The sequence below is a fragment of the Lissotriton helveticus genome, chromosome 1_1, assembly GCF_964261635.1.
Source record: "Lissotriton helveticus chromosome 1_1, aLisHel1.1, whole genome shotgun sequence".
Classification (NCBI taxonomy): domain Eukaryota; kingdom Metazoa; phylum Chordata; class Amphibia; order Caudata; family Salamandridae; genus Lissotriton; species Lissotriton helveticus.
In genome coordinates, this window is record NC_136057.1 from 5,608,787 (window position 1) to 5,633,418 (window position 24,632).

General features: G+C 53.3%; 1 protein-coding gene across 8 annotated transcripts in view; it reads left to right on the plus strand.

The window, feature by feature from the left end:
* LOC144806278 (collagen alpha-1(XII) chain-like) overlaps positions 1 to 24,632 on the plus strand; it is a 655,546-nt gene that overhangs the window by 490,311 nt on the left and 140,603 nt on the right. For 6 of the 8 annotated variants that reach the window (XM_078673198.1, XM_078673438.1, XM_078672946.1 and 3 more), the window contains one exon: positions 1,731 to 13,126. The exons of the other annotated variants lie outside the window; for them this stretch is intronic. In XM_078673198.1, coding sequence (XP_078529324.1) covers positions 1,731 to 2,455 — 725 coding nt within the window. In that variant the 3' untranslated portion in view covers positions 2,456 to 13,126. Of the gene's footprint in view, positions 1 to 1,730; positions 13,127 to 24,632 lie in introns of those variants that run through there. 8 annotated transcript variants of the gene reach the window in all.

Genomic DNA, 24,632 nt, shown 5'->3' on the forward strand with positions numbered 1-24,632 from the left:
TGTATTTGGTGGCAGCGCAGTGTCGATGGGGGAGTGTATTTGGTGACAGCACAGTGTGGATGCTGGAGTGTATTTGGTGACAGCGCAGTGTGGATGCGTGTCTATTTGGTGACAGCGCAGTGTGGATGCTGGAGTGTATTTGGTGACAGCTCAGTGTGGATGCTTGTGTGTATTTGGTGACAGCGCAGTGTGGATGCTGGAGTGTATTTGGTGACAGCTCAGTGTGGATGCTGGCGTGTGTTTGGTGACAGCGCAGTGTGGATGCTTGTGTGTATTTGGTGACAGCGCAGTGTGGATGCTGGAGTGTATTTGGTGACAGCGCAGTGTGGATGCGTGTGTATTTTGTGACAGCGCAGTGCGGATGCTGGAGTGTATTTGGTGACAGCGCAGTGTGGATGCTTGTGTGTATTTGTTGACAGCGCAGTGTGGATGCGTGTGTATTTGGTGACAGTGCAGTGTGGATGCTGGAGTGTATTTGGTGACAGCGCAGTGTGGATGCTTGTGTGTATTTGTTGACAGTGCAGTGTGGATGCTGGTGTGTATTTGGTGACAGCGCAGTGTGGATGCTGGCATGAATTTGGTGCCAGCGCAGTGTGGATGCTTGTGTGTATTTGGTAACAGTGCAGTGTGGATGCTGGTGTATATTTGGTGACAGCGCAGTGTGGATGCTGGCATGAATTTGGTGACAGTGTAGTGTGAATGCTTGTGTGTATTTGGTAACAGTGCAGTGTGGATACTGGAGTGTATTTGGTGACAGTGCAGTGTGGATGCTTGTGTGTATTTGGTGACAGCGCAGTATGGATGCTGGAGTGTATTTGGTGACAGCGCAGTGTGGATGCTTGTGTGTATTTGGTGACAGTGCAGTGTGGATGCTGGAGTGTATTTGGTGACAGCGCAGTGTGGATGCTGGAGTCTATTTGGTGACAGCACAGTGTGGATGCTGGTGTGTATTTGGTAACAGTGCAGTGTGGATGCTGGAGTGTGTTTAGTGACAGCGCAGTGTGGATGCTGGTGTGTGTTTAGTGACAGCGCAGTGTGGATGCTGGAGTGTATTTGGTGACAGCGCAGTGTGGATTCCTGGAGTGTATTTGGTGACAGCGCAGTGTGGATGCTGGTGTGTATTTGGTAACAGTGCAGTGTGGGTGCTGGAGTGTATTTGGTGATAGCGCAGTGTGGATGCTGGAGTGCATTTGGTAACAGTGCAGTGTGGATGCTGGAGTGTATTTGGTGACCGCGCAGTGAGATGCTTGTGTGTATTTGGCGACAGCGCAGTGTGGATGCTTGTGTGTATTAGGTGACAGCGTAGTGTGGATGCTGGCATGTGTTTGGTGACAGCGCAGTGTGGTTGCTGGAGTGTATTTGGTGACAGCGCAGTGTGGATAATGGAGTGTATTTGGTGACAGCGCAGTGTGGATGCTGGAGTGTATTTGGCAATAGCGCAGTGTGGATGCTGGAGTGTATTTGGTAACAGTGCAGTGTTGATGCTGGCGTGTATTTGGTGACAGCGCAGTATGGATGCTGGAGTGTATTTGGTGACAGCGCAGTGTGGATGCTGGTGTGTGTTTGGTGACAGCGCTGTATGGCTTGTCGCCTGTGTTTGTTCTACTGAAGCGCGGGGTGTGTGCTGATGGTATTTCGTGGTCAGGATCCCGGATCCCCCTCCTCCTCCTGTGCTCCTCGGCACCTGTTGTCCGCTCTCCTCTGACTCGTCTCCTTTTCTCTCTCCACAGATTGCTCTGGTCGGACGGACATCGAGGCGGAGGTCGCGCTCTTGGTCGATGGTCGTTTCGTTCTATTTTATGATACTCGCCTCCGCCTCATGGAGTCCTTCTTGGGGACGCTGCTGAGGGGCTTCCACGTGTGCCCGGGCTCCGTGTGGCTCCACCTGGTCCTGTTCAGCCCTGATCTCTGGACATGGGAACGCTTGAGGAGCTTCCCCGGGCTCCGTCCCCTCATGGACCCTCTGTCCCCTTGGACGGGTCATTTGCTTCCCAATATCACTACCCTGGGGGGAGCCCTCACCTTCATCAGACGGGGGGTGCTGACCGAGGGCGGGGGGGCCCGGCCCCTTGTGCCCCGGGTCCTCCTGCTCCTCACCTCTGTTTGGTGGATAGACTACGATGCTCCGGGTGCGGCCCTGGAGCTCCGGGGGGCCGGGGTGGAGGTCTTTGTTGTTGATGTGTTGTGGGATGGGGTGTCCAGGATGGATGAGCTGGAGGTCCTCGCCAGCCCCCCAGCCGCGGCCCACCTGTTCAAAGGGGAGCATTATGGAGACCTCCAGCGCCTCCTGCCGGAGCTGACCGAGTCCATCTGCCTCCGGGTCCAGCACAAGATGAAAAGCATCAAACACAGCCTGGTGGTACCCAAGGAGGAGGAGGCTGAGGCTGGAGCCAAGGAGGAGGAGGCTGAGGCAGGAGCCAAGGGGGAGGAGGAGGCTGAGGCAGGAGAACCTTAGAGCACAGAGGCCCCCTGGGCCCTGCCTGTCACTCCCCCCACACCGGAAATCCACCCTCGGACTTCCAGCAGAGAGCATAGGAGACAGATGGGGGCCAGAGCACACAATGAAGGCAGCTGTCCCTCCCCACCCTGCATATAGGGAACAATGTGCGTGTGTTTTAACCCCTTAAGTGCTGATGTTGGCCATTGGCCAATGCGGCCCCGCCCGTTTTGCGGGAGTGCCGCACTTCCGCAAAATCACAGGCCCAGTAGAGGGGTTAAAGGGGGTTTTAGAGTCTATTTAACATTCCAGGGAGTTTAGAGAACGTTAAAGCGCTTAGGATTAGAATTTAGAATGGAAATCTGTCTAAGACTAAACTTATCGTCTAGATCAGAGAATTGTCCCTCCCCCTCATCCCATCTCTCATTGAGGCTGAAACATGAGATTTGACTAAATATTCTGAACCTCATTTACAAACTCTTGACGTGTGGTGGCTGCATCGCCGCACATCAAGAGAAAAGGGCAAGAAATGCATTCCTGTCCTTCTCCCTGCGCCAGCGCACAAACAGCAGCCGTGCACCAGCGCAGACTCCCTCATGCCGTGATGGTGCATTCCTGTCCTTCTCCCCTACAGCAGCGCACAAAGAGCAGCCGTGCGCCAACGCAGACTCCCTCATGCCGTGATGGTGCATTCCTGTCCTTCTCTCCTGCGCCAGCGCACAAACAGCAGCCGTGCGCCAACGCAGACACCTTTGCATCATGATGGTGGTAAGAAATGGGGTTACCAAATCTCCAGGGGGGTAGCACGGAACCAAGCGGGCAGGCCAAACTTCAGAGGACATGTGAAGCACTCACGCAGTACCCACAGACGACACACCAGGCACACCACAAAAGAGGCAGGACACCAGCTTGAGTTGGAAAATTAGTAAGTAGTTTAGTATATCTCCAACCTGCAAGGTAAAAATGCATAAACAGTGGTAGTACAACACGACGCCAACTGGCACCAGAGCCAAGTGTATCAGGGGGGATTATTTACAAGGTATTTGGGAACAAGGCTGAAACGGTAAATAAGTCCCAATTGTCTAGCTGAAATATAAAAAGGTTAGCACTTGGCATGAAACATCAGCGACATCCATATGAGGGAAGAAAACACTAGGCGTGAGAGCCCATTATGCATAGAATCAAACATTATGGGTAATAACCCAAAGTAGCTGGCATAGGCGTCTCCTGCAAAAAGAATAGGAATCACCCTGTCTTAACATCAGGCAGGAACACCTGTAATGAAACACAACAAGGTTTCTTTCACCATCCACCTGTGGGAACTACACATCAGGCAGGGCACACACGGAGTAACCTTTCTTTCGATGTAAAACGTTTCTCACATGCTAAACTTTTCATTACACAGGCCTCACTAGCAACCTGGAACCTCAGTGGCATCAATAACACAGGGTACCCACCAGCAACTTTCATAGGGCCCCTGGGGCCATCATCACATTTAACATGTGGCATGCATAACCCTCCTAAACAGATATACCACGGGTCTAATTGGGGCTCTCGCCCAGTTCTGACGCCTTGCGGGGGCCAACAGGGCCCACCAACAGTCTCCCAAAAGAAGGGGGGGGCGAGCACCGACCCTGTGCCCCGACTCCAGCAGTCTCGGGTGCGACAGCGTTCCACGGGGCATACAGCGCTTCAAGGGATCACAGCGCTGGGGTGAAGCAGGCAAGTCCCACGCAGCACAGCGCTCAGGACAGCGCTTGGGAGGCAGATCACAGCGCGATTAAAAGGCCAGCAGCGCTTCACTTCTCTAGCGCTTCGAAGCTATAGCGCTTAACATGCAGCTCCTCACAGCACAGCTCCTTGGGGGTACAATCCTCCCCATACAGCGCTTAGCAGATACAGCGCTACCAGATTATAGCGCTGGGGAGGCAATCAGCAGGGCAGTCTTGGTCACAGCACTCTGGGGACACAAGCAGTCTTCTGCAGGCCAGCGCTTCCAAGGGCACAGTTCTAGGCTGGATAGCGCTTCCAGGCACACAGCGCTTCTTCTAGGCACAGCGCTTCCAGGCACACAGCGCTTCTTCTCAGCACAGCGGTCCCCAATAACAGTTCCCAGGGAAATACAGCGCTGTAGGATTCTGCAGTGTAGCGCTCCCAGATTATAGCTCCTGGGGGACACAATCCTTTAGCTTTAGCGCTTAGCAGGCAGCACTCACGAGGCACAGTCGTTTCCAGGGGCACCCAGCGCAAGGAGGGCGGACAGTCCCAGCAGCGAGCCCCAGGGTAACATTCCTCACCTCCTGGGTGGTGGGGTCCAAGATGCTCCTTCCCTTCTCTGCGCTTCTTTGCGCAGCGCCTGTGTGGCGCAAGGTCCCGGCAGCTTCAGGGACCTAGGGGAGCCCTCCTTCTTCAGGGGCCCTGGGGACAGAGCAGCAGGCACTACTGGGCAAGGTCAGCAGGTAGTGGGGGCATCATCAAAGCAGGGTGGTAACTTTCACCATCCCCACTGCAGCGTGGCCCTCCTCCTACACAGCAGCCTGAACTCCTGCAGTGGGGCTCCACTAGCCCTGGGGACAGTAGGGGGGTCCTAGATGAGTGCAGGGCACAGCACACAGGCCCAAGTGGCGGTATCCCCTGGTAGCAGGTCCCCTCACATTCCTGTCCCAGCTCTGTCTCTGCTCATCACATTTCTACTGCTCTCCCTATACCAGAAAGGCTGGAAGCTTCTAGAAGGTCACTCCAAATGCTGGGATTGCTGGGTACCAGACAACTAGACTGCTAACCTACCTCAGACATGCAAACTAGTTCTAACTGGCTCAGGGGGAGGAGTAGAGCACCCTGGGTGCCAGGCTTTCCCTCCAAATGCAGGGGTGGCTGGGTACCTAACAACTAGACTGCAAACCTCCTGCAGTCAGATGGCACAACGCACAGCCTTGGCAGCCATTTTAAATGCAAAACACAATGCAGCATTTCACCAGGGTACATGTTTACAATGGGGGAAAATAAATGTACACACCATTGCATGACATTATATATTAACAAGGTGTCTCACACCACACATGGCCTATACAGGTTTATTACCATGGGGGAGACATTTCAAATTAGGGGGGCAAAAAGCGAAAAAGTTTCGGGGGAACAGGCCAAGTCCAACAATGGTGCATTCCTGTCCTTCTCCCCTGCGCCAGTGCACAAACAGCAGCCGTGCGCCAACGCAGACACCCTCATGCTGTGATGGTGCATTCCTGTCCTTCTCCCCTGCGCCAGCGCACAAACAGCAGCCGTGCGCCAACGCAGACACCTTTGCCCCGTGATGGTGCATTTCTGTCCTTCTCCCCTGCACCAGCGCACAAACAGCAGCCGTGCACCAGCGCAGACACCCTTGCATCGTGATGGTGCACTCCTGTCCTTCTCCCCTGCGGCGATGCACAAACAGCAGCTGTGCGCCAACGCAGACTCCCTTGCCCCGTGTTGGTGCAATACTTGTCCTTCTCCCCTGCACCAGCGCACAAACAGCAGCCGTGCACCAGCACAGACACCTTTGCATCATGATTGTGCATTTCTGTCCTTTTCCCTGCGCCAGTGCACAAACAGCAGCTGTGCACGAGCGCAGACACCCTCATGCCGAGATGGTGCATTCCTGTCCTTCTCTCTGCGTCAGCGCACAAACAGCAGCCGTGCGCCAACGCAGACACCCTTGCATCATGATGGTGCATTCCTGTCTTTCTCCCCTGCGCCAGCGTACAAACAGCAGCCGCGCACCAACGCAGACACCCTTGCACCGTGATGGTGCATTCTTGTCCTTCTCTCCTGCGCCAGCGCACAAACAGCAGCCGTGTACCAACGCAGACACCCTTGCATCATGATGGTGCATTCCTGTCCTTCTCCCCTGTGGCGGTGCACAAACAGCAGCCGCGCACGAGCGCAGACACCCTTGACCCATGATGGTGCATTCCTGTCCTTCGCCCTGCGCCAGCACACAAACAGCAGCCTCGCACGAGCGCAGACACCCTTGCCCCATGATGGTGCATTCCTGTCCTTCTCCCTGCGCCAGCGCACAAACAGCAGCCGTGCACCAGCGCAAACACCTTTGCATCATGATGGTGCATTCCTGTCCTTCTCCCCTGTGCCACGCACAAACAGCAGCCGTGCATGGTCCATTCCTGTCCTTCTCCCCTCCGCCGGTGCACAAACAGCAGCCATGCACCAATGCAGACACCTTTGCATCATGATGGTGCATTCCTGTCCTTCTCCCCTGTGACGGTGCACAAACAGCAGCCATGCACCAATGCAGTCACCTTTGCATCATGATGGTCCATTCCTGTCCTTCTCCCCTGCGCCAGCACACAAACAGCAGCGGTGCACCAGCGCAGACACCCTCATGCCGTGATGGTCAATTCCTGTCCTTCTCCCCTGTGATGGTGCACAAACAGCAGCCCTGCACCAGCGCAGACACCTTTGCATCATGACGGTGCATTCCTGTCCTCCCTGCGCCAGCGCACAAACAGCAGCCATGCACGAGCGCAGACACCTTTGCATCATGATGGTGCATTCCTGTCCTTCTCCCCTGCACCAGCACACAAACAGCAGCGGTGCACCAGCGCAGCCACCCTCATGGCCTGATGGTCAATTCCTGTCCTTCTCCCCAGCGCCAGCGCACAAACAGCAGCCGTGCACCAGCGCAGACACCTTTGCATCATGATGGTTCATTCCTGTCCTTCTCCCCTGCGCCAGCGCACAAACAGCAGCCGTGCATGAGCGCAGACACCCTTGCGTCATGATGGTGCATTCCTGTCCTTCTCCCCTGCGCCAGCACACAAACAGCAGCCGTGCACCAGCGCAGACACCTTTGCATCATGATGGTTCATTCCTGTCCTTCTCCCCTGCGCCAGCGCACAAACAGCAGCCGTGCATGAGCGCAGACACCCTTGCATCATGATGGTTCATTCCTGTCCTCCTCCCCTGCGCCAACGGACAAACAGCAGCCGTGCACGAGTGCAGACACCCTTGCATCATGATGGTGCATTTCTGTCCTTCTCCCCTGTGGCAGCGCACAAACAGCAGCCGTGCACGAGCGCAGACAGCCTTGCACTGTGATGGTGCATTCCTGTCCTTCTCCGTGCGCCAGCACACAAACAGCAGCCGCGCACGAGCGCAGACACCCTTGCCCCATGATGGTACATTCCTGTCCTTCTCCCCTCCGCCAGCGCACAAACAGCAGCCGTGCACCAGCACAGACACCTTTGCATCATGATGGTGCATTCCTGTCCTTCTCCCCTGCGGCAGCGCACAAACAGCAGCCGTGCACCAGCGCAGACACCTTTGCATCATGATGGTGCATTCCTGTCCTTCTCCCCTGCGCCAGCGCACAAACAGCAGCCGTGCACGAGCACAGGCATCCTTGCCCCGTGATGGTGCAGTCCTCTCCTTCTCCCCTGCGCCAGCGCACAAACAGCAGCCGTGCACCAACGCAGACACCTTTGCATCATGATGGTGCATTCCTGTCCTCCCTGCGCCAGCACACAAACAGCAGCCGTGCACCAGCGCAGACACCCTTGCCCCGTGATGGTGCATTCCTGTCCTTCTCCCCTGTGGGGGTGCACAAACAGCAGCCGTACACCAACGCAGACACCTTTGCATCATGATGGTGCATTCCTGTCCTCCTCCCTGTGCCAGCACACAAACAGCAGACGTGCACCAACGCAGACACCCTTGCCCCGTGATGGTCCATTTCTGTCCTTCTCCCTGCGCCAGCGCACAAACAGCAGCCATGCGCCAACGCAGACACCATTGCCCCGTGAAGGTGCATTCCTGTCCTTCTCCCCTGCGCGAGTGCACAAACAGCAGTCGCGCACCAATGCAGACACCCTCATGCCGTGATGTTGCATTCTTGTCCTTCTCCCTGTGCCAGCGCTCAAACAGCAGCCTCGCACCAGCACAGACACCCTTGCCTCGTGATGGTCCATTCCTGTACTTCTCCCTGCGCCAGCGCACAAACAGAAGCTGTGCACCAGCGCAGACACCCTTGCGTCATGATGGTGCATTCCTGTCCTTCTCCCATGTGGCGGTGCACAAACAGCAGCCACGTACGAGCGCAGACACCCTTGCCCCGTGATGGTGCATTCCTGTTCTTCGCCCTGCGCCAGCGCACAAACAGCAACCGCGCACGAGCGCAGACACCCTTGCCCCGTGATGGTGCATTCCTGTCCTTCTCCCTGTGCCAGCGCACAAACAGCAGCCGTGCAACAGCGCAAACACCTTTGCATCATGATGGTGCATTCCTGTCCTTCTCCACTGTGGCGGTACACAAACAGCAGCCGCGCACGAGCGCAGACACCCTTGCTCTGTGATGGTGCATTCCTGTCCTTCGCCCTGAACCAGCGCACAAACAGCAGCCGCGCACGAGCGCAGACACCCTTGCCCTGTGATGGTGCATTCCTGTCCTTCTCCCTGCGCCAGCGCACAAACAGCAGCCGTGCACCAGCGCAAACACCTTTGCATCATGATGGTGCATTCCTGTCCTTCTGCCCTGCGCCGGTGCACAAACAGCAGCCATGCACCAATGCAGACACCTTTGCATCATGATGGTTCATTCCTGTCCTCCTCCCCTGCGCCAACGGACAAACAGCAGCCGTGCACGAGTGCAGACACCCTTGCATCATGATGGTGCATTTCTGTCCTTCTCCCCTGTGGCAGCGCACAAACAGCAGCCGTGCACGAGCGCAGACAGCTTTGCACTGTGATGGTGCATTCCTGTCCTTCTCCGTGCGCCAGCACACAAACAGCAGCCGCGCACGAGCGCAGACACCCTTGCCCCATGATGGTACATTCCTGTCCTTCTCCCCTCCGCCAGCGCACAAACAGCAGCCGTGCACCAGCACAGACACCTTTGCATCATGATGGTGCATTCCTGTCCTTCTCCCCTGCGGCAGCGCACAAACAGCAGCCGTGCACCAGCGCAGACACCTTTGCATCATGATGGTGCATTCCTGACCTTCTCCCCTGCGCCAGCGCACAAACAGCAGCCGTGCACGAGCACAGGCATCCTTGCCCCGTGATGGTGCAGTCCTCTCCTTCTCCCCTGCGCCAGCGCACAAACAGCAGCCGTGCACCAACGCAGACACCTTTGCATCATGATGGTGCATTCATGTCCTCCCTGCGCCAGCACACAAACAGCAGCCGTGCACCAGCGCAGACACCCTTGCCCCGTGATGGTGCATTCCTGTCCTTCTCCCCTGTGGGGGTGCACAAACAGCAGCCGTACACCAATGCAGACACCTTTGCATCATGATGGTGCATTCCTGTCCTCCTCCCTGTGCCAGCACACAAACAGCAGACGTGCACCAACGCAGACACCCTTGCCCCATGATGGTCCATTTCTGTCCTTCTCCCTGCGCCAGCGCACAAACAGCAGCCATGCGCCAACGCAGACACCATTGCCCCGTGAAGGTGCATTCCTGTCCTTCTCCCCTGCGCCAGTGCACAAACAGCAGTCGCGCACCAATGCAGACACCCTCATGCCGTGATGTTGCATTCTTGTCCTTCTCCCTGTGCCAGCGCTCAAACAGCAGCCTCGCACCAGCACAGACACCCTTGCCTCGTGATGGTCCATTCCTGTACTTCTCCCTGCGCCAGCGCACAAACAGAAGCTGTGCACCAGCTCAGACACCCTTGCGTCATGATGGTGCATTCCTGTCCTTCTCCCGTGTGGCGGTGCACAAACAGCAGCCGCGTACGAGCGCAGACACCCTTGCCCCGTGATGGTGCATTCCTGTCCTTCGCCCTGTGCCAGCGCACAAACAGCAACCGCGCTCGAGCGCAGACACCCTTGCCCCGTGATGGTGCATTCCTGTCCTTCTCCCTGTGCCAGCGCACAAACAGCAGCCGTGCAACAGCGCAAACACCTTTGCATCATGATGGTGCATTCCTGTCCTTCTCCACTGTGGCGGTACACAAACAGCAGCCGCGCACGAGCGCAGACACCCTTGCTCTGTGATGGTGCATTCCTGTCCTTCGCCCTGCGCCAGCGCACAAACAGCAGCCGTGCACCAGCGCAAACACCTTTGCATCATGATGGTGCATTCCTGTCCTTCTGCCCTGCGCCGGTGCACAAACAGCAGCCATGCACCAATGCAGACACCTTTGCATCATGTTGGTGCATTCCTGTTCTTCTCCCCTGCGCCAGCACACAAACAGCAGCGGTGCACCAGCGCAGACACCCTCATGCCGTGATGGTCAATTCCTGTCCTTCTCCCCTGTGCTGGTGCACAAACAGCAGCCCTGCACCAGCGCAAACACCTTTGCATCATGACGGTGCATTCCTGTCCTCCCTGCGCCAGCGCACAAACAGCAGCCATGCACGAGCGCAGACACCTTTGCATCATGATGGTGCATTCCTGTCCTTCTCCCCTGCGCCAGCACACAAACAGCAGCCGTGCACCAGCGCAGAGACCTTTGCATCATGATGGTTCATTCCTGTCCTTCTCCCCTGTGGCGGCGCACAAACAGCAGCCATGCACGAGCGCAGACATCCTTGCCCCGTGATGGTGCAGTCCTCTCCTTCTCCCCTGCGCCAGCGCACAAACAGCAGCCGTACACCAACGCAGACACCCTTGCATCATGATGGCATGATGGTGCATTCCTGTCCTTCTCCCTGCGCCAGCACACAAACAGCAGCCGTGCACCAGCGCAGACACCCTTGCCCCGTGATGGTGCATTCCTGTCCTACTCCCCTGTGGCGGTGCACAAACAGCAGACGTGCACCAATGCAGACACCCTTGCCCCGTGATGGTCCATTCCAGTCCTTCTCCCTGCGCCAGCGCACAAACAGCAGCCATGTGCCAACGCAGACACCATTGCCCCGTGAAGGTGCATTTCTGTCCTTCTCCCCTGTGCCAGTGCACAAACAGCAGACACCCTCATGCCGTGATGGTCAATTCCTGTCCTTCTCCCCAGCGCCAGTGCACAAACAACAGCCGTGTGTCACGGTCCAACAGCTCCTCGGAATCAGGGTGATGCTATTAGGGTTCCACCTCCAGCTTTCCCCGCACTCTGGTTGCGACTGCTCACAGAGTACGGTAGTAAGCAGGCGAGGGATAAAAGACGGGGCGGGAACTGCGTTGGAAGGGATGCCTGTGAAAACAAGAATCACACATTAATATTGGCCCTCTCCTAACTAACATATACTACTGTCAAATAAGGTAATCCCTACCTGATAATTCTCAGACGTAAACCCCCTTCCTTTGGATGTGTAAAAATGAGATGATCTCTCTCATGGTATGGGATGGGATCCCTGAAAAGACAAGAGCCCCTCGTTAGATTACTACCCTTCCTGTTGCTTTCCTATGGGAAACCTTTGACTATCATCCATACATACCATACGTTCTCACCCCTTGTATTCCTGAATGATTCCAGCACCCTGTAAGACTTCTCCAGGTGACAAGAGCAGTTAGTACAAAAATACAAAAGAAAAAGAAAGATAATTTGAGTGTCTGTAGAATTCACCAGAAACCAGTCATCAGTGTCCGAACTAACACGTTCTGAAAAGAGCAAATGTCACCAACAAAAGGAACACGGACTGGGAGAGAATATTAGTAGGAAATGTCTCTCTTACCAGAAGATGGCGTTAGCGCATAACTCAGCCCCCTGAAGTTACCAGATAACATTCTCTGTATGCACTCCGGTCGGCTATTCCTCTGTCGGTGTTCCAATACAAGCAGAACGGTTGTCACAACCATAAATTATATACAAGAGCCCAATGAACTGGGCAGAAGGTCTCCGGTCACGGGAGGGGGCAATCCTGCATCTCCCGGTCCGGACAAACGAGATAACAACTCGGGCTCAGGAGGACGAAATCCAGCGTCTCCTGACCCCAAGGATGTGCACACACCTCGCCGGACCCAATTCGACAGGCTACTCACGGACACAGTTTAGTAGAACATAATCCCGCAGCCGCAGGTCGTTTCTGGATCTGATGATACCAAAAGGTCTTCTTTACTAGGGCAACGCGGGAACAAGGAGTCATAGTAATGATCCAAGCAAAGACAAATCACGTGCACTGCACCAAGTCTCTCACGTGATTATATGTCTTCTCCAACTCCATCCCACCAGATGGACTTCTGGGAGATGTCGTTTCAGCCGAATTCAGGTAGGCACACGTCTAATCCTGACACCGTGCGCCAACTTAGACACCCTTGTGTCATGTTGCAGGGGCTGCCTGCGTTGCGGGGTTGATTGTTTTTGTGCAGGAAGGGGCACCTTCCTGCACAAAAACAATCATTAATGACATTTTCCTCTTCCTGTGTGTGCTGCAGAATGCAGGACTCAGAAAGAGAAACAAACGAGGAGAAATCAAAGTATTTCTCCTTTTTGCACCACTCCTACACCTCGCGGCTATTAGCAATCTGACGCATTCCCAGGTACACGAGCCCTCGTAAATCTGGGAATACTTCCGATTCCACCTGTGTTGCGTGGAAACACCCACAGCAACACCCATGGAACACCCACAGCAACACCCACGGAACACCCACAGCAACACCCATGGAACACCCACAGCAACACCCATGGAACACCCAGAGCAACACCCATGGAACACCCACAGCAACACCCATGGAACACCCACAGCAACACCCATGGAACACCCACAGCAACACCCACGGAACACCCACAGCAACACCCAAGGAACACCCACAGCAACACCCATGGAACACCCACAGCAACACCCACGGAACACCCACAGCAACACCCATGGAACACCCACAGCAACACCCATGGAACACCCACAGCAACACCCACGGAACACCCACAGCAACACCCATGGAACACCCACAGCAACACCCATGGAACACCCACAGCAACACCCACGGAACACCCACAGCAACACCCATGGAACACCCACAGCAACACCCATGGAACACCCACAGCAACACCCACGGAACACCCACAGCAACACCCACGGAACACCCACAGCAACACCCATGGAACACCCAGAGCAACACCCATGGAACACCCACAGCAACACCCATGGAACACCCACAGCAACACCCATGGAACACCCACAGCAACACCCACGGAACACCCACAGCAACACCCATGGAACACCCACAGCAACACCCATGGAACACCCACAGCAACACCCACGGAACACCCACAGCAACACCCATGGAACACCCACAGCAACACCCATGGAACACCCACAGCAACACCCACGGAACACCCACAGCAACACCCATGGAACACCCACAGCAACACCCATGGAACACCCACAGCAACACCCACGGAACACCCACAGCAACACCCATGGAACACCCACAGCAACACCCATGGAACACCCACAGCAACACCCACGGAACACCCACAGCAACACCCATGGAACACCCACAGCAACACCCACGGAACACCCACAGCAACACCCATGGAACACCCGCAGCAACACCCATGGAACACCCACAGCAACACCCACGGAACACCCACAGCAACACCCATGGAACACCCACAGCAACACCCACGGAACACCCACAGCAACACCCACGGAACACCCACAGCAACACCCATGGAACACCCGCAGCAACACCCATGGAACACCCACAGCAACACCCACGGAACACCCACAGCAACACCCATGGAACACCCACAGCAACACCCACGGAACACCCACAGCAACACCCATGGAACACCCGCAGCAACACCCATGGAACACCCACAGCAACACCCATGGAACACCCGCAGCAACACCCATGGAACACCCACAGCAACACCCACGGAACACCCACAGCAACACCCATGGAACACCCACAGCAACACCCATGGAACACCCACAGCAACACCCATGGAACACCCACAGCAACACCCACGGAACACCCACAGCAACACCCACGGAACACCCGCAGCAACACCCATGGAACACCCACAGCAACACCCACGGAACACCCACAGCAACACCCATGGAACACCCACAGCAACACCCATGGAACACCCGCAGCAACACCCATGGAACACCCACAGCAACACCCACGGAACACCCACAGCAACACCCACGGAACACCCGCAGCAACACCCATGGAACACCCACAGCAACACCCATGGAACACCTCTTTCACGCAGCGTTGTACATGAAAGAGGAACATATTTACAAGGCCATGAAAAGCCATTTAAAGTGGCCTTGCGGGGCCTTGTAAATATGCTGCTGCACATTACAGCACCAGAGCTTTAAAAAAGTAATGCTCCAGCGACGCAAAAGTGCCGCGTGGGCCTGGTAAAGGAGGCGTTCTGCTTTGCAATGTCTTCCTGTATTCGTTACACCAAACATCAGCGACCTGATCCCGCAGCCGGTAGATCTCATTTGAGCCTTCCTGGTTTCTTGGTAAAACATAATTTTAGAGAAGAGAATCAAGTTACAGCGTTTCACTAACTCCTTTACCGGACTAGCCAGTGGTAAACCCAGAGATTGATTTCTGCACACAGAAGAGTAGGTGAAACTTAGGAAGGACAACCTAGCTCGGCTCCCTGCCTCAGTCTGGCCCCTATCAGAGCCTGCCCAATCTGGACCAGAATCTTCTGAATTCTTTCTCCTCATTGTTTGCAGCAGATGCTGCCGCTCTCCTTGTACCAAACTCCCTGAGAATTTGAATATGATGAACTGACTCAATTCAGGATTTTAAGTGTGTTTGAAAAATGGGCTTTTTGATAGTCCTTCTGTCAATTAATATTGTATTGTAATCCGCCTATTATTTCTGTTCTTGGTGCATTTCATTGTTTATGTCTAAACACGCCTGATGCGATGAGCTTCTAGCTGAATTGTTTTTAATAAAGAATTAAGCAAAATATTGAAGTGTCAATGTTAAGTGTAAATTAGGGCTACCAGTGGTTATTTCAATGTATTTAAAGTTATTACACCTAATGTGCTTGTTTTTTATGTGGTTTCCGCCACAGGTAACTAACTCGCAAAGTTCTCCTTTTCTCTGGTAACGGCTCTGTCAGGCATTGTGGACCTTGGCTGTGCCCCTACATATGAACCCTTCAGGTGCAAACAGTAGCGTACAATGGGGACCCGCAGGTCCCCCCAAAGCAGAGGCTTAAGAATAGACAACCGCAGTGTTGACCCAGTCTTGGGCTCTGACCTCTGTCTTGATGGTCGCTGTACAACATATCTAGGAATCTATTCTGAATCTGCTGATATTTTTTATGTTATGCAGATTTGTGGAGTGCACTAATCACCCTTGAGGGTATCCAGGCGCTTGAGCAGGTGTGTGGGTGCCTGGTTCCCGCGGATCACATTATTCAAAGAGCCAGGACTTCAGCCTCTTGCAGAACTCAAGAAGTGAGGAGCGGCCCTGATCTGTGGAGGGGGGTCTCAAGAAGTGAGGAGAGGGTCTGATGTGTTGAGGGGGGTCTCAAGAAGGGAGGAGCGGCCCTGATGTGTTGAGAAAGGTCTCAAGAAGTGAGGAGCGGCCCTGATTTGTTGAGGGAGGTCTCTAGAAGTGAGGAGAGGCCCTGATGTGTTGAGGGAGGTCTCAAGAGGAGAGGAGAGGCCCTGATGTATTGAAGGAGGTCTCAAGAAGTGAGGAGTGGCCCTGATGTGTTGAGGGAGGTCTCAAGAAGTGAGGAGAGGCCCTGATGTTTTGAGGGAGGTCTCAAGAAGTGAGGAGTGGCCCTGATGTGTTGCAGTAGGTCTCAAGAGGTGAGGAGAGGAAGGTCTCAATAAGTGAGGAGAGGGCCTGATGTGTTGAGGGAGGTCTCAAGAAGTGAGGAGCTGCCCTGATGTGTTGAGGGAGGTCTCGAGAAGTGAGGAGTGGCCCTGATGTGTCGAGGGAGGTCTCGAGAAGTGAGGAGTGGCCCTGATGTGTTGAGGGAGGTCTCGAGAAGTGAGGAGTGGCCCTGATGTGTTGAGGGAGGTCTCGAGAAGTGAGGAGCAGCCCTGATGTGTTTAGGGAAGTTTCAAGATGTGAGGAGAAGTCCTGATGTGTTGAGGGATGTCTCAAGAAGTGAGGAGCGGCCCTGATGGGTTAAGGGAGGTCTCAAGAAGTGAGGAGAGGCCCTGATGTGTTGAAGGAGGTCTCAAGACGTGAGGAGAGGGCCTGATGTGTTGAGGGGGGTCTCAAGAAGTGAGGAGAGGCCCTGATGTGTTGAGGGAGGTCTCAAGAAGTGAGGGGCAGGCCCTGATGTGTTGAGGGAGGTCTCAAGAAGAGAGGAGAGGCCCTGATGTGTTGAGGGAGGTCTCAAGAAGTGAGGAGAGGCCCTGATGTTTTGAGGGAGGTCTCAAGAAGTGAGGAGAGGCCCTGATGTATTGAGGGAGGTCTCAAGAAGTGAGGATAGGCCCTGATGTGTTGAGGGAGGTCTCAAGAAGTGAGGGGCAGGCCCTGATGTGTTGAGGGAGGTCTCAAGAAGTGAGGAGAGGGCCTGATGTGTTGAGGGAGGTCTCAAGAAGTGAGGAGTGGCCCTGATGTGTTGAGGGAGGTCTTAGGAAGTGAGGAACAGGCCCTGATGTGTTGAGGGAGGTCTCAAGAAGTAAGGAACAGCCCGAAGTGTTGAGGGAGGTCTCAAGAAGTGAGGAGCTGCCCTGATGTGTTGAGGGAGGTCTTGAGAAGTGAGGAGAGGGAGGTCTCAAGAAGTGAGGAGCAGCCCTGATGAGTTGAGGGAGGTCTTAGGAAGTGAGGAACAGGCCCTGATGTGTTGAGGGAGGTCTCAAGAAGTAAGGAACAGCCCTGAAGTGTTGAGGGAGGTCTCAAGAAGTGAGGAGCTGCCCTGATGTGTTGAGGGAGGTCTTGAGAAGTGAGGAGTGGCCCTGATGTGTTGAGGGAGGTCTCGAGAAGTGAGGAGTGGCCCTGATGTGTTGAGGGAGGTCTCAAGTAGTGAGGAGCAGCCCTGATGTGTTTAGGGAAGTTTCAAGAAGTGAGGAGAGGGCCTGATGTGTTAAGGGAGGTCTCAAGAAGTGAGGAGCAGCCCTGATGGGTTGAGGGAGGTCTCAATAAGTGAGGAGAGGCCCTGATGTTTTTAGGGAGGTCTCAAGAAGTGAGGAGTGTCCCTGATGGGTTGAGGGAGGTCTCAAGAAGTGAGTAGGGTCCCTGATGTGTTGAGGGAGGTCTCAAGAAGTGAGGAGAGGGCCTGATGTGTTGAGGGATGTCTCAAGAAGTGAGGAGAAGGCCTGATGTGTTGAGGGATGTCTCAAGAAGTGAGGAGCGGCCCTGATGTGTTGAGGGAGGTCTCAAGAAGTGAAGAGAGGCCCTGATGTTTTGAGGGAGGTCTCAAGAAGTGAGGAGTGTCCCTGATGTGTTAAGGGAGGTCTCAAGAAGTGAGGAGAGGGCCTGATGTGTTGAGGGATGTCTCAAGAAGTGAGGAGAAGGCCTGATGTGTTGAGGGATGTCTCAAGAAGTGAGGAGCGGCCCTGGTGTGTTGAGGGAGGTCTCAATAAGTGAGGAGAGGGCCTGATGTATTGAGGGAGGTCTCAAGTAGTGAGGAGAGGCCCTGATGTGTTGAGGGAGGTCTCAAGAAGTGAGGAGTGTCCCTGATGCGTTGAGGGCTTCTATGGGAATTCACAAGGGCACATTATCAAGCCCATTATCGCCGCTTTAGCGGCAATTTCCTGCCAATAAAAGCGGTGATATTGTATCGCCCTTTCTAGATAATATGGCCCTATATCTTTGGGGCAATTCCTCTAATGATGGCGGATAGCCTCGAAAGTGCCATCCGGCATCTGTAGGGACAGGTATTTTGGTTGACTCCTGCCGGGGGAAGTTGACACTGCAGTCTTCAGAACACATTGGACTTTATGCAAAAAGGTAAATCTATTCTCTCTAGAATGGTGGTGTCAAAGTGATGTCCAAGAGGGCCGGTTTTATTTTAAGACAGATGTTCATCATATCCACGAGACAAAACTGGGGATATGCCACACAGAAGCTTCTGATGGCGTTCAGCAACAGCAGCTACGAGGAAAATGGATTCCGGTTGGCCACTTCTGGCTGCTCCCGTATTTGCTAGCCTTTTCCCTCTGTTGATAATCCCATACCTTCTTCCTGATTGTGACCTACTATCTGCTTTATTTTGAGTCGGTTAGGATTTCCTGTAGTGCCAACTGACATCTTTAGGTAGCCCGTGTTCCCATTCCTTAGCCTGTTTTGCCTCGGGCACCTTCCACTGGTTGAGCGGAGTTTGCAGTCCCCATGTTGGGGAGGTGATACAATACTGTGAGCTTTGAATATATTTTGTCCTCTGATTCCCAGACTTTGCTGTGTTGGCAGCATTCCTGTAAATATGCCAGCGAGCACTGGCTAGCTATCCATGCGCTTGTAGGCCTGGGCACTGCTGCTTGGGTTCACTGCATTTTCATGCTTTTATTGCAGCATACCTTGACTCTCGTTCCTACCCTCTGGATGAGTCTACTCAAGCCTTTTCTTGTATTTTATCTCAATTAATCGAATTTATCTTTATTCGATATTCAGTAGCTATCATAAAAGCACAGTACAAACAGTTAAACCAGTTAAACAGCTTCAGTGAATACATGAGCTGGACAGAAGCTACAAATTCACATGTAACCATAAAACACACTCGATAAACATCCGGTTCTTTTACCTGCTTCAAGGATCGTCTGCCGCTGCAGGAGGGAACACCAGACAGTCTGGGGGAAATCTGCCTCCCGTGAGGAGCTGCTTGACATCGTGGAGGTCCCCTGCTGCTGCCTTTGATAGCGGCTACACTCTGGTGGGACTCGGAGTCCCAGAGTGAAACGCTGCTAATTGCCCACACCTGACGAGGGCAGAGGTGTCCCCATCACACTACAAAGCGCTGCCTCGCACCCCGCTGCGCAGGACAAGCCTGGGCAAAGGGCGGGCCGTCTGAGCCCGTCCGAGACCGACAAGGCTTGGCTGGGCCACCCCCCTTTAATCCACTCCCTGTCAGCCCTAATGTTCGTTTACTGGCTCCCATAGCGCGATTTGATTTAGGGACAGCATTTGCGGGCCCCACAGAGAAAAATTGCAGACCTTTAAATCTCTGGAGTCCAGCGGGGTTAGCGCTTGTCCTAATCTAATGATTGATATCATTGAATTTTGTCATGGGCTGGGGAGGACTAGACAGTAAATAACCATGAGAAAACATATCCCCCGTTCATAAGGCCAACCACCAGGCAGAAAGCTCCCATGCTAACCCCCATTGCCCAACCGACAAAATGCTGCAGCAGGCAATAGGAGCCGTCTCCAGCGAAATAGAACGCACTGAGAGACGCCTGTCCCTAACACCGATGATCCCAAACACCTCACCAACTATGGAGTCAGAGCTACTTTACTCACCCCAAACATTAACTGTCCCCACTATTTGAGTACTGCCGTGCACTCAAGAAACCATGGCTTTGGAAAATATTACCAAGACTGGCACGGGTGGGGGGGGGGCAAAAAAGAAAGGAGGACCTCGGAAACAAAATGACCATAAGGGAGGGAAGCATGTGAAACATACTCCGGGGATGGCACCAAACCAACCACCAGGGGGGTATGTTACCGACGAGAGTAGCAACAGAATTTTGGAGCCCCCAGCATGGGTATCACATCTGGTAACGGAGCTCAAAGGATATTTCGAACAGCTCATAAAATCCGAACTTGAAGTCGCAAAGAGACGTATTGACAACCTAACCACACTGATGGGCTCATGGGGGAGTGAAGTTGAAGCCATCATGCACACCATTGAATCTATTAAAGCCCAAAATTTAGAAATGGGCCCCCAACGAAACCAGGCAACTTCATCTGTCTGCATACAACCACCACTCTTTGAAGGACATAAACTAATTGTACAAATTGTACAAATGAATGCGCCTACTGGGACTAAATCTCCAGCCCCACAAAACGAGGCCCCAGCTATTCACCGACACATGTCTCCCCATTGCCCTGATAACGCTCATGATTCTAGGCCTAAAGCAACTTCCTCAGGTCCGCTAACAAAACAACAGGCACAAAGATCCGGCATTGAGGACAATAGGAACACATCTCATCCGAAACCAAGGGAAACAAATTCTACACTTCCCTGTATAGATTTGCCCCGAGCCTCTGCTCCCTATGTTGTTATACTAGCTGGAGTACCAGAGCTAGAAATAGGCCGAGGGGAGTCATATCCTGAACTGAAAAACAAAGTCACTTTCTGGTTAAACAAATACAGATCGCTCCCCCACTTAATACAAAGCGAAATCCTATTTACACGCAGGGTTAACTGGCTGGGGCAGAGGCGAAAGGAAATTCTGGGGGACTGTTTTCTGATCAACTTTAGAGATAGCAGGGTGGTCCAACATATTCTTGAATAGGGATATGGGAGGGAGTCAAGGAGGCATCCAGACACTGCCCTTGGGCTATTTGTATCCCCCTAGTCCCCTGTCAGACAGAGTGGGAACTGTGTACAAAAAGTGGGAATCAAGAGACCAGAGTGGTAGTATGCTAAACATGGGCCGCGGATGCGAAAACATCATGGCATTTAATATCCCCGTCAGCAATAGATTTAGACCCCTGGATTTGGTTGATTGACTAACTCCTACCTGTAAAAGTTCGACCAATATTAATAAACAGTCAGTTGAGCTCCAAAACTATGGAAGACCAGAGAATGGTGACCAACCTTTTGAGAAAACCTATGAGGCCACCACAGCAACTAGTACTCCCAGTGTTTCTATTAAGACGCTTCGGGACCCTGACTGTAGCCCACAGATAGAGGCATGGACTCACGACCAAGCCAAGACCATGCACCAAGTAACACAACAGGAAAGACGTTCCCTCCACACTCAGATTGCCATCCTAGACGAAATAAAGAACACCAAGATTTTATCCTGGAACATAGCAGGTCTTAGCTCAACAATGGATCTCCCAGATCGGGGACACTACATAGACACTCACGAGCTATGCCTCTTCCAGGAAACATGGCCAAGGTCAGATCTACATAGAGTGGGATATGTCACGTGTTGTATCCCAGGGGCCCAGGGGGAGACCATCAGGGGGCCTATGTACCTGGGTTGGCTTACATCTGGGATGCAATATTAAAATGATAGACACCCTCTCCCCTGACGTTTTTTTCATCCTACTCTCTTTTTAATACACCTTGAAGATTGCTATCATCAACATCTATTCTCGCCCAGTGAGGCAGGGGCAAACCTCACAGACCTTAGATTGTCTCACCACTTTTCTCTATGCTCTACCCGAGTATACCTATGTAATTATTGGCGGGGATTGTAATTGTCACTTCCAGCCACTAAATGGCATTACTACTACCATTACAAGTGAGTGAATGCAACATCAACCCAATTAGGGGCTGGACCCCTTTAGTTCTGCAGATGACTCAGCAGCTCTCACTGCTGAGGGCCCCCCTGGAGGCGACGATGCGGATTCGGCAAATAAATTGCTCAACGACCGCATCACGGCTGCATTGGACCGCACCGCCCCACTGGGTCATTCTAAGGAGGGCGGGCGTAAACAGAGATCGGCACCATGGTTCAATGAGGAGCTGCGTGGTGCCAAGAGGGAGTGCAAGCGAGCGGAAAGGCAGTGGAGGGAAGCCTATGATAGTCAGGCGAGAGAGAGATATCTCGTCAACAGACGAGTATACCACAATTTGATCAGGAGAATTAAAACCGCCCACTATACCAGTAGAATAATGGATGCCGAGAACTCAGCGAAAGAACTGTTTAGTGTATACAAGTCTCTGGCTGTCCCCAACTCATCAGCGGGGCCAGAGGACTGCTCTGCGGCCACCTGTAATCGCATTGCCGAGTATTTCGCCGACAAAGTGTCCAAAATTTACTCCGCCTTTCCCGCCCAACCAATGGTCGGAGGAGAGTTCGTAGCCCCTGATAGGGAGGTGAACGGACAAAACTTGCTGCTCAATTTTTCTACCCCGTCAGCAGAAGACCTGATCAAAATATGCAGGTCAGTGAAGTCAGGCTCCCCACGGGACCCAGCGTCTCCTAAACGGCTGGGCGACAGCCTGACGACACTAGAACCATATATCAGGCACTTGTTGGACATCTCCTTCAGGTCCAGCACCCTGCCTCGTGAGTGGAAACAGGCAGTTGTGCTCCCCCTCCGTAAAAAGCCCAACATCAGCTTCGAAAAGCTGGAAAATCTACGACCCATATCCCTCCTACCCTACTTTTCGAAAGTGGCGGAGAAGGTGGCAAATTTGCAGCTAATGCAGTTTGTGGAAGAGACAAATCTCCTCCACCCCACCCAATTTGGATTCAGACCTCGACATTCGACTGAGTCGGCGCTCCTTATGGCATCTGAATCCATCAGACAGGGGGCCGACGAGGGCCACACCATGGCTCTGATCCTGCTGGATCTCAGCGCTGCGTTCGACACTGTAGCACATTCCATCCTGCTACAGTGTCTGAACATAGCAGGGGTAGGCAACGCAGCGCTAAAATGGATTCAGTCGTTTCTGTCGGGCCGAGGTTTTCAAGTCAGGCAGGGCGACTGCTACTCCAGGAGAGTGGCACTGGACCAGGGGGTACCTCAGGGCTCGTCCCTAAGCCCGACGCTTTTTAACCTTTATGTTGCCCCGGTCGCCTCCATAGTTGAGAGACACGGCCTGCGCATGGTGTCCTACGCTGACGACACGCAGCTAGTCATCTCCCTATCGCGCGCACCCGGTCTTGCGGCAGACATCTTCAGAGCATGCATGCAAGAACTTGCTGCCTGGATGTCTGCCAACTGCCTTAAACTCAACGGCGACAAGACTGAGGTGCTGGTGGTAGGGGGTGATCGGGCGGCGTGGACGTCAGCGTGGTGGCCGCCTTGCTTGGGACCAGCTCCTACTCCCTGCCGGGAGACGAGGAATTTAGGTATTTGGTTCGATTGCGATCTGACCTTTGGTCCCCAGGTAAACAGGGTGGTTGGCACCTGTTTCGGGATCCTTAAGACCATCAGGAAGGTATTGGAGCTCCTTCCCACCGAAGCCCGCAGGACACTAGTGCACGCTTTAGTCACGTCCAAAATGGACTACGGCAACCTGCTCTATTTGGGTACCCTTGAGAAAAACCTGAGCCGTCTACAGGTTTTGCAAAATGCCGCTGCCCGGCTGGTGCTCAAACTGCCGAGAAGATCAGCCTCCAAAGCCGCTCTCCAGGCCTTACACTGGCTCCCGGTCAGAAGCAGGGTGGAATTCAAGGCCCTCTGCACCTGTCATCGGATTATTAACGGCAGGGCACCCCTTCCACTTCAGGGTCTCCTGACTCATTACGAGCCGACACGCGCACTCAGATCCTCTGGATCAGGGCGCCTTACCATTCCCAAAGTGACCAGAGCTAGGATGGGCGGCAGGTCCTTCAGGTATCTTGCCGCATCCAGCTGGAATAAACTTCCGGTTGCGCTGCGTTTGGAACCTACAGAGTCGATATTTAGAGCAAAGCTAAAAACACTCCTATATGTGAAATAACGGCCTCCCCTCAGTACCGCCTCTTACCACGCTCGTATCGGAGCGCGGGGATACGCCGTTGTGCGTCACCATGCGCTTTACAAGACCCCCTATTATTATTATTATTTATGAACTCAGTTACTTTTAGCCACTCTCTAAGGGCATGTAATGGTCGATTCCCCTCTGACAGCCCAGGTAACTTTACCTTTAATAAGTTGGGGCAGGCATATATAATCGATTATATTTTGGTAGACATTGAACTATGGCACAAAATTAAAGATTTCTCGGTCAAATCCTGACACGCAAGTGACCATAATCCGTTGGTGTTATAAATAGCTCTCCCTCTGCCCAAAGACCATCAGAGTATACCCACACAACCTGTTCCAAATTTAGTTACAATTGAAGGAGGTAGAAGAGTACGTTGGGGAACATTTGCACAGTCGACGGAAAAAGTGGCCACCTTGTATGAACAAATCGTTCCTTTCTTGGAATCTGCATTTCGATTGTTTGAAAACAGTCAATGTTCTGAATCTCTGTTGTTACTAGGAAAGAACCACCAGGATATGAGTTTTTTTTTATAATAGTGACAATACTAGTTCTGACCCTAAACCTAAACATCCCTGGTATAACAAAATGTGTAGGGAAGCTAAACACGCTCTATTAATGGGGATTAAAGAGAATGACAATCTACGTATTAAAAAAACCCTATCTGAAGCAAAAACCACCAGGGAGATAGACAAATGGGAAGCAATTAAAAAAGCCTTAGACAATCGAGATATGAGAGGCTTCTGGAACCTGGTCAAAACTGGGAAATCCAAAGGCAACT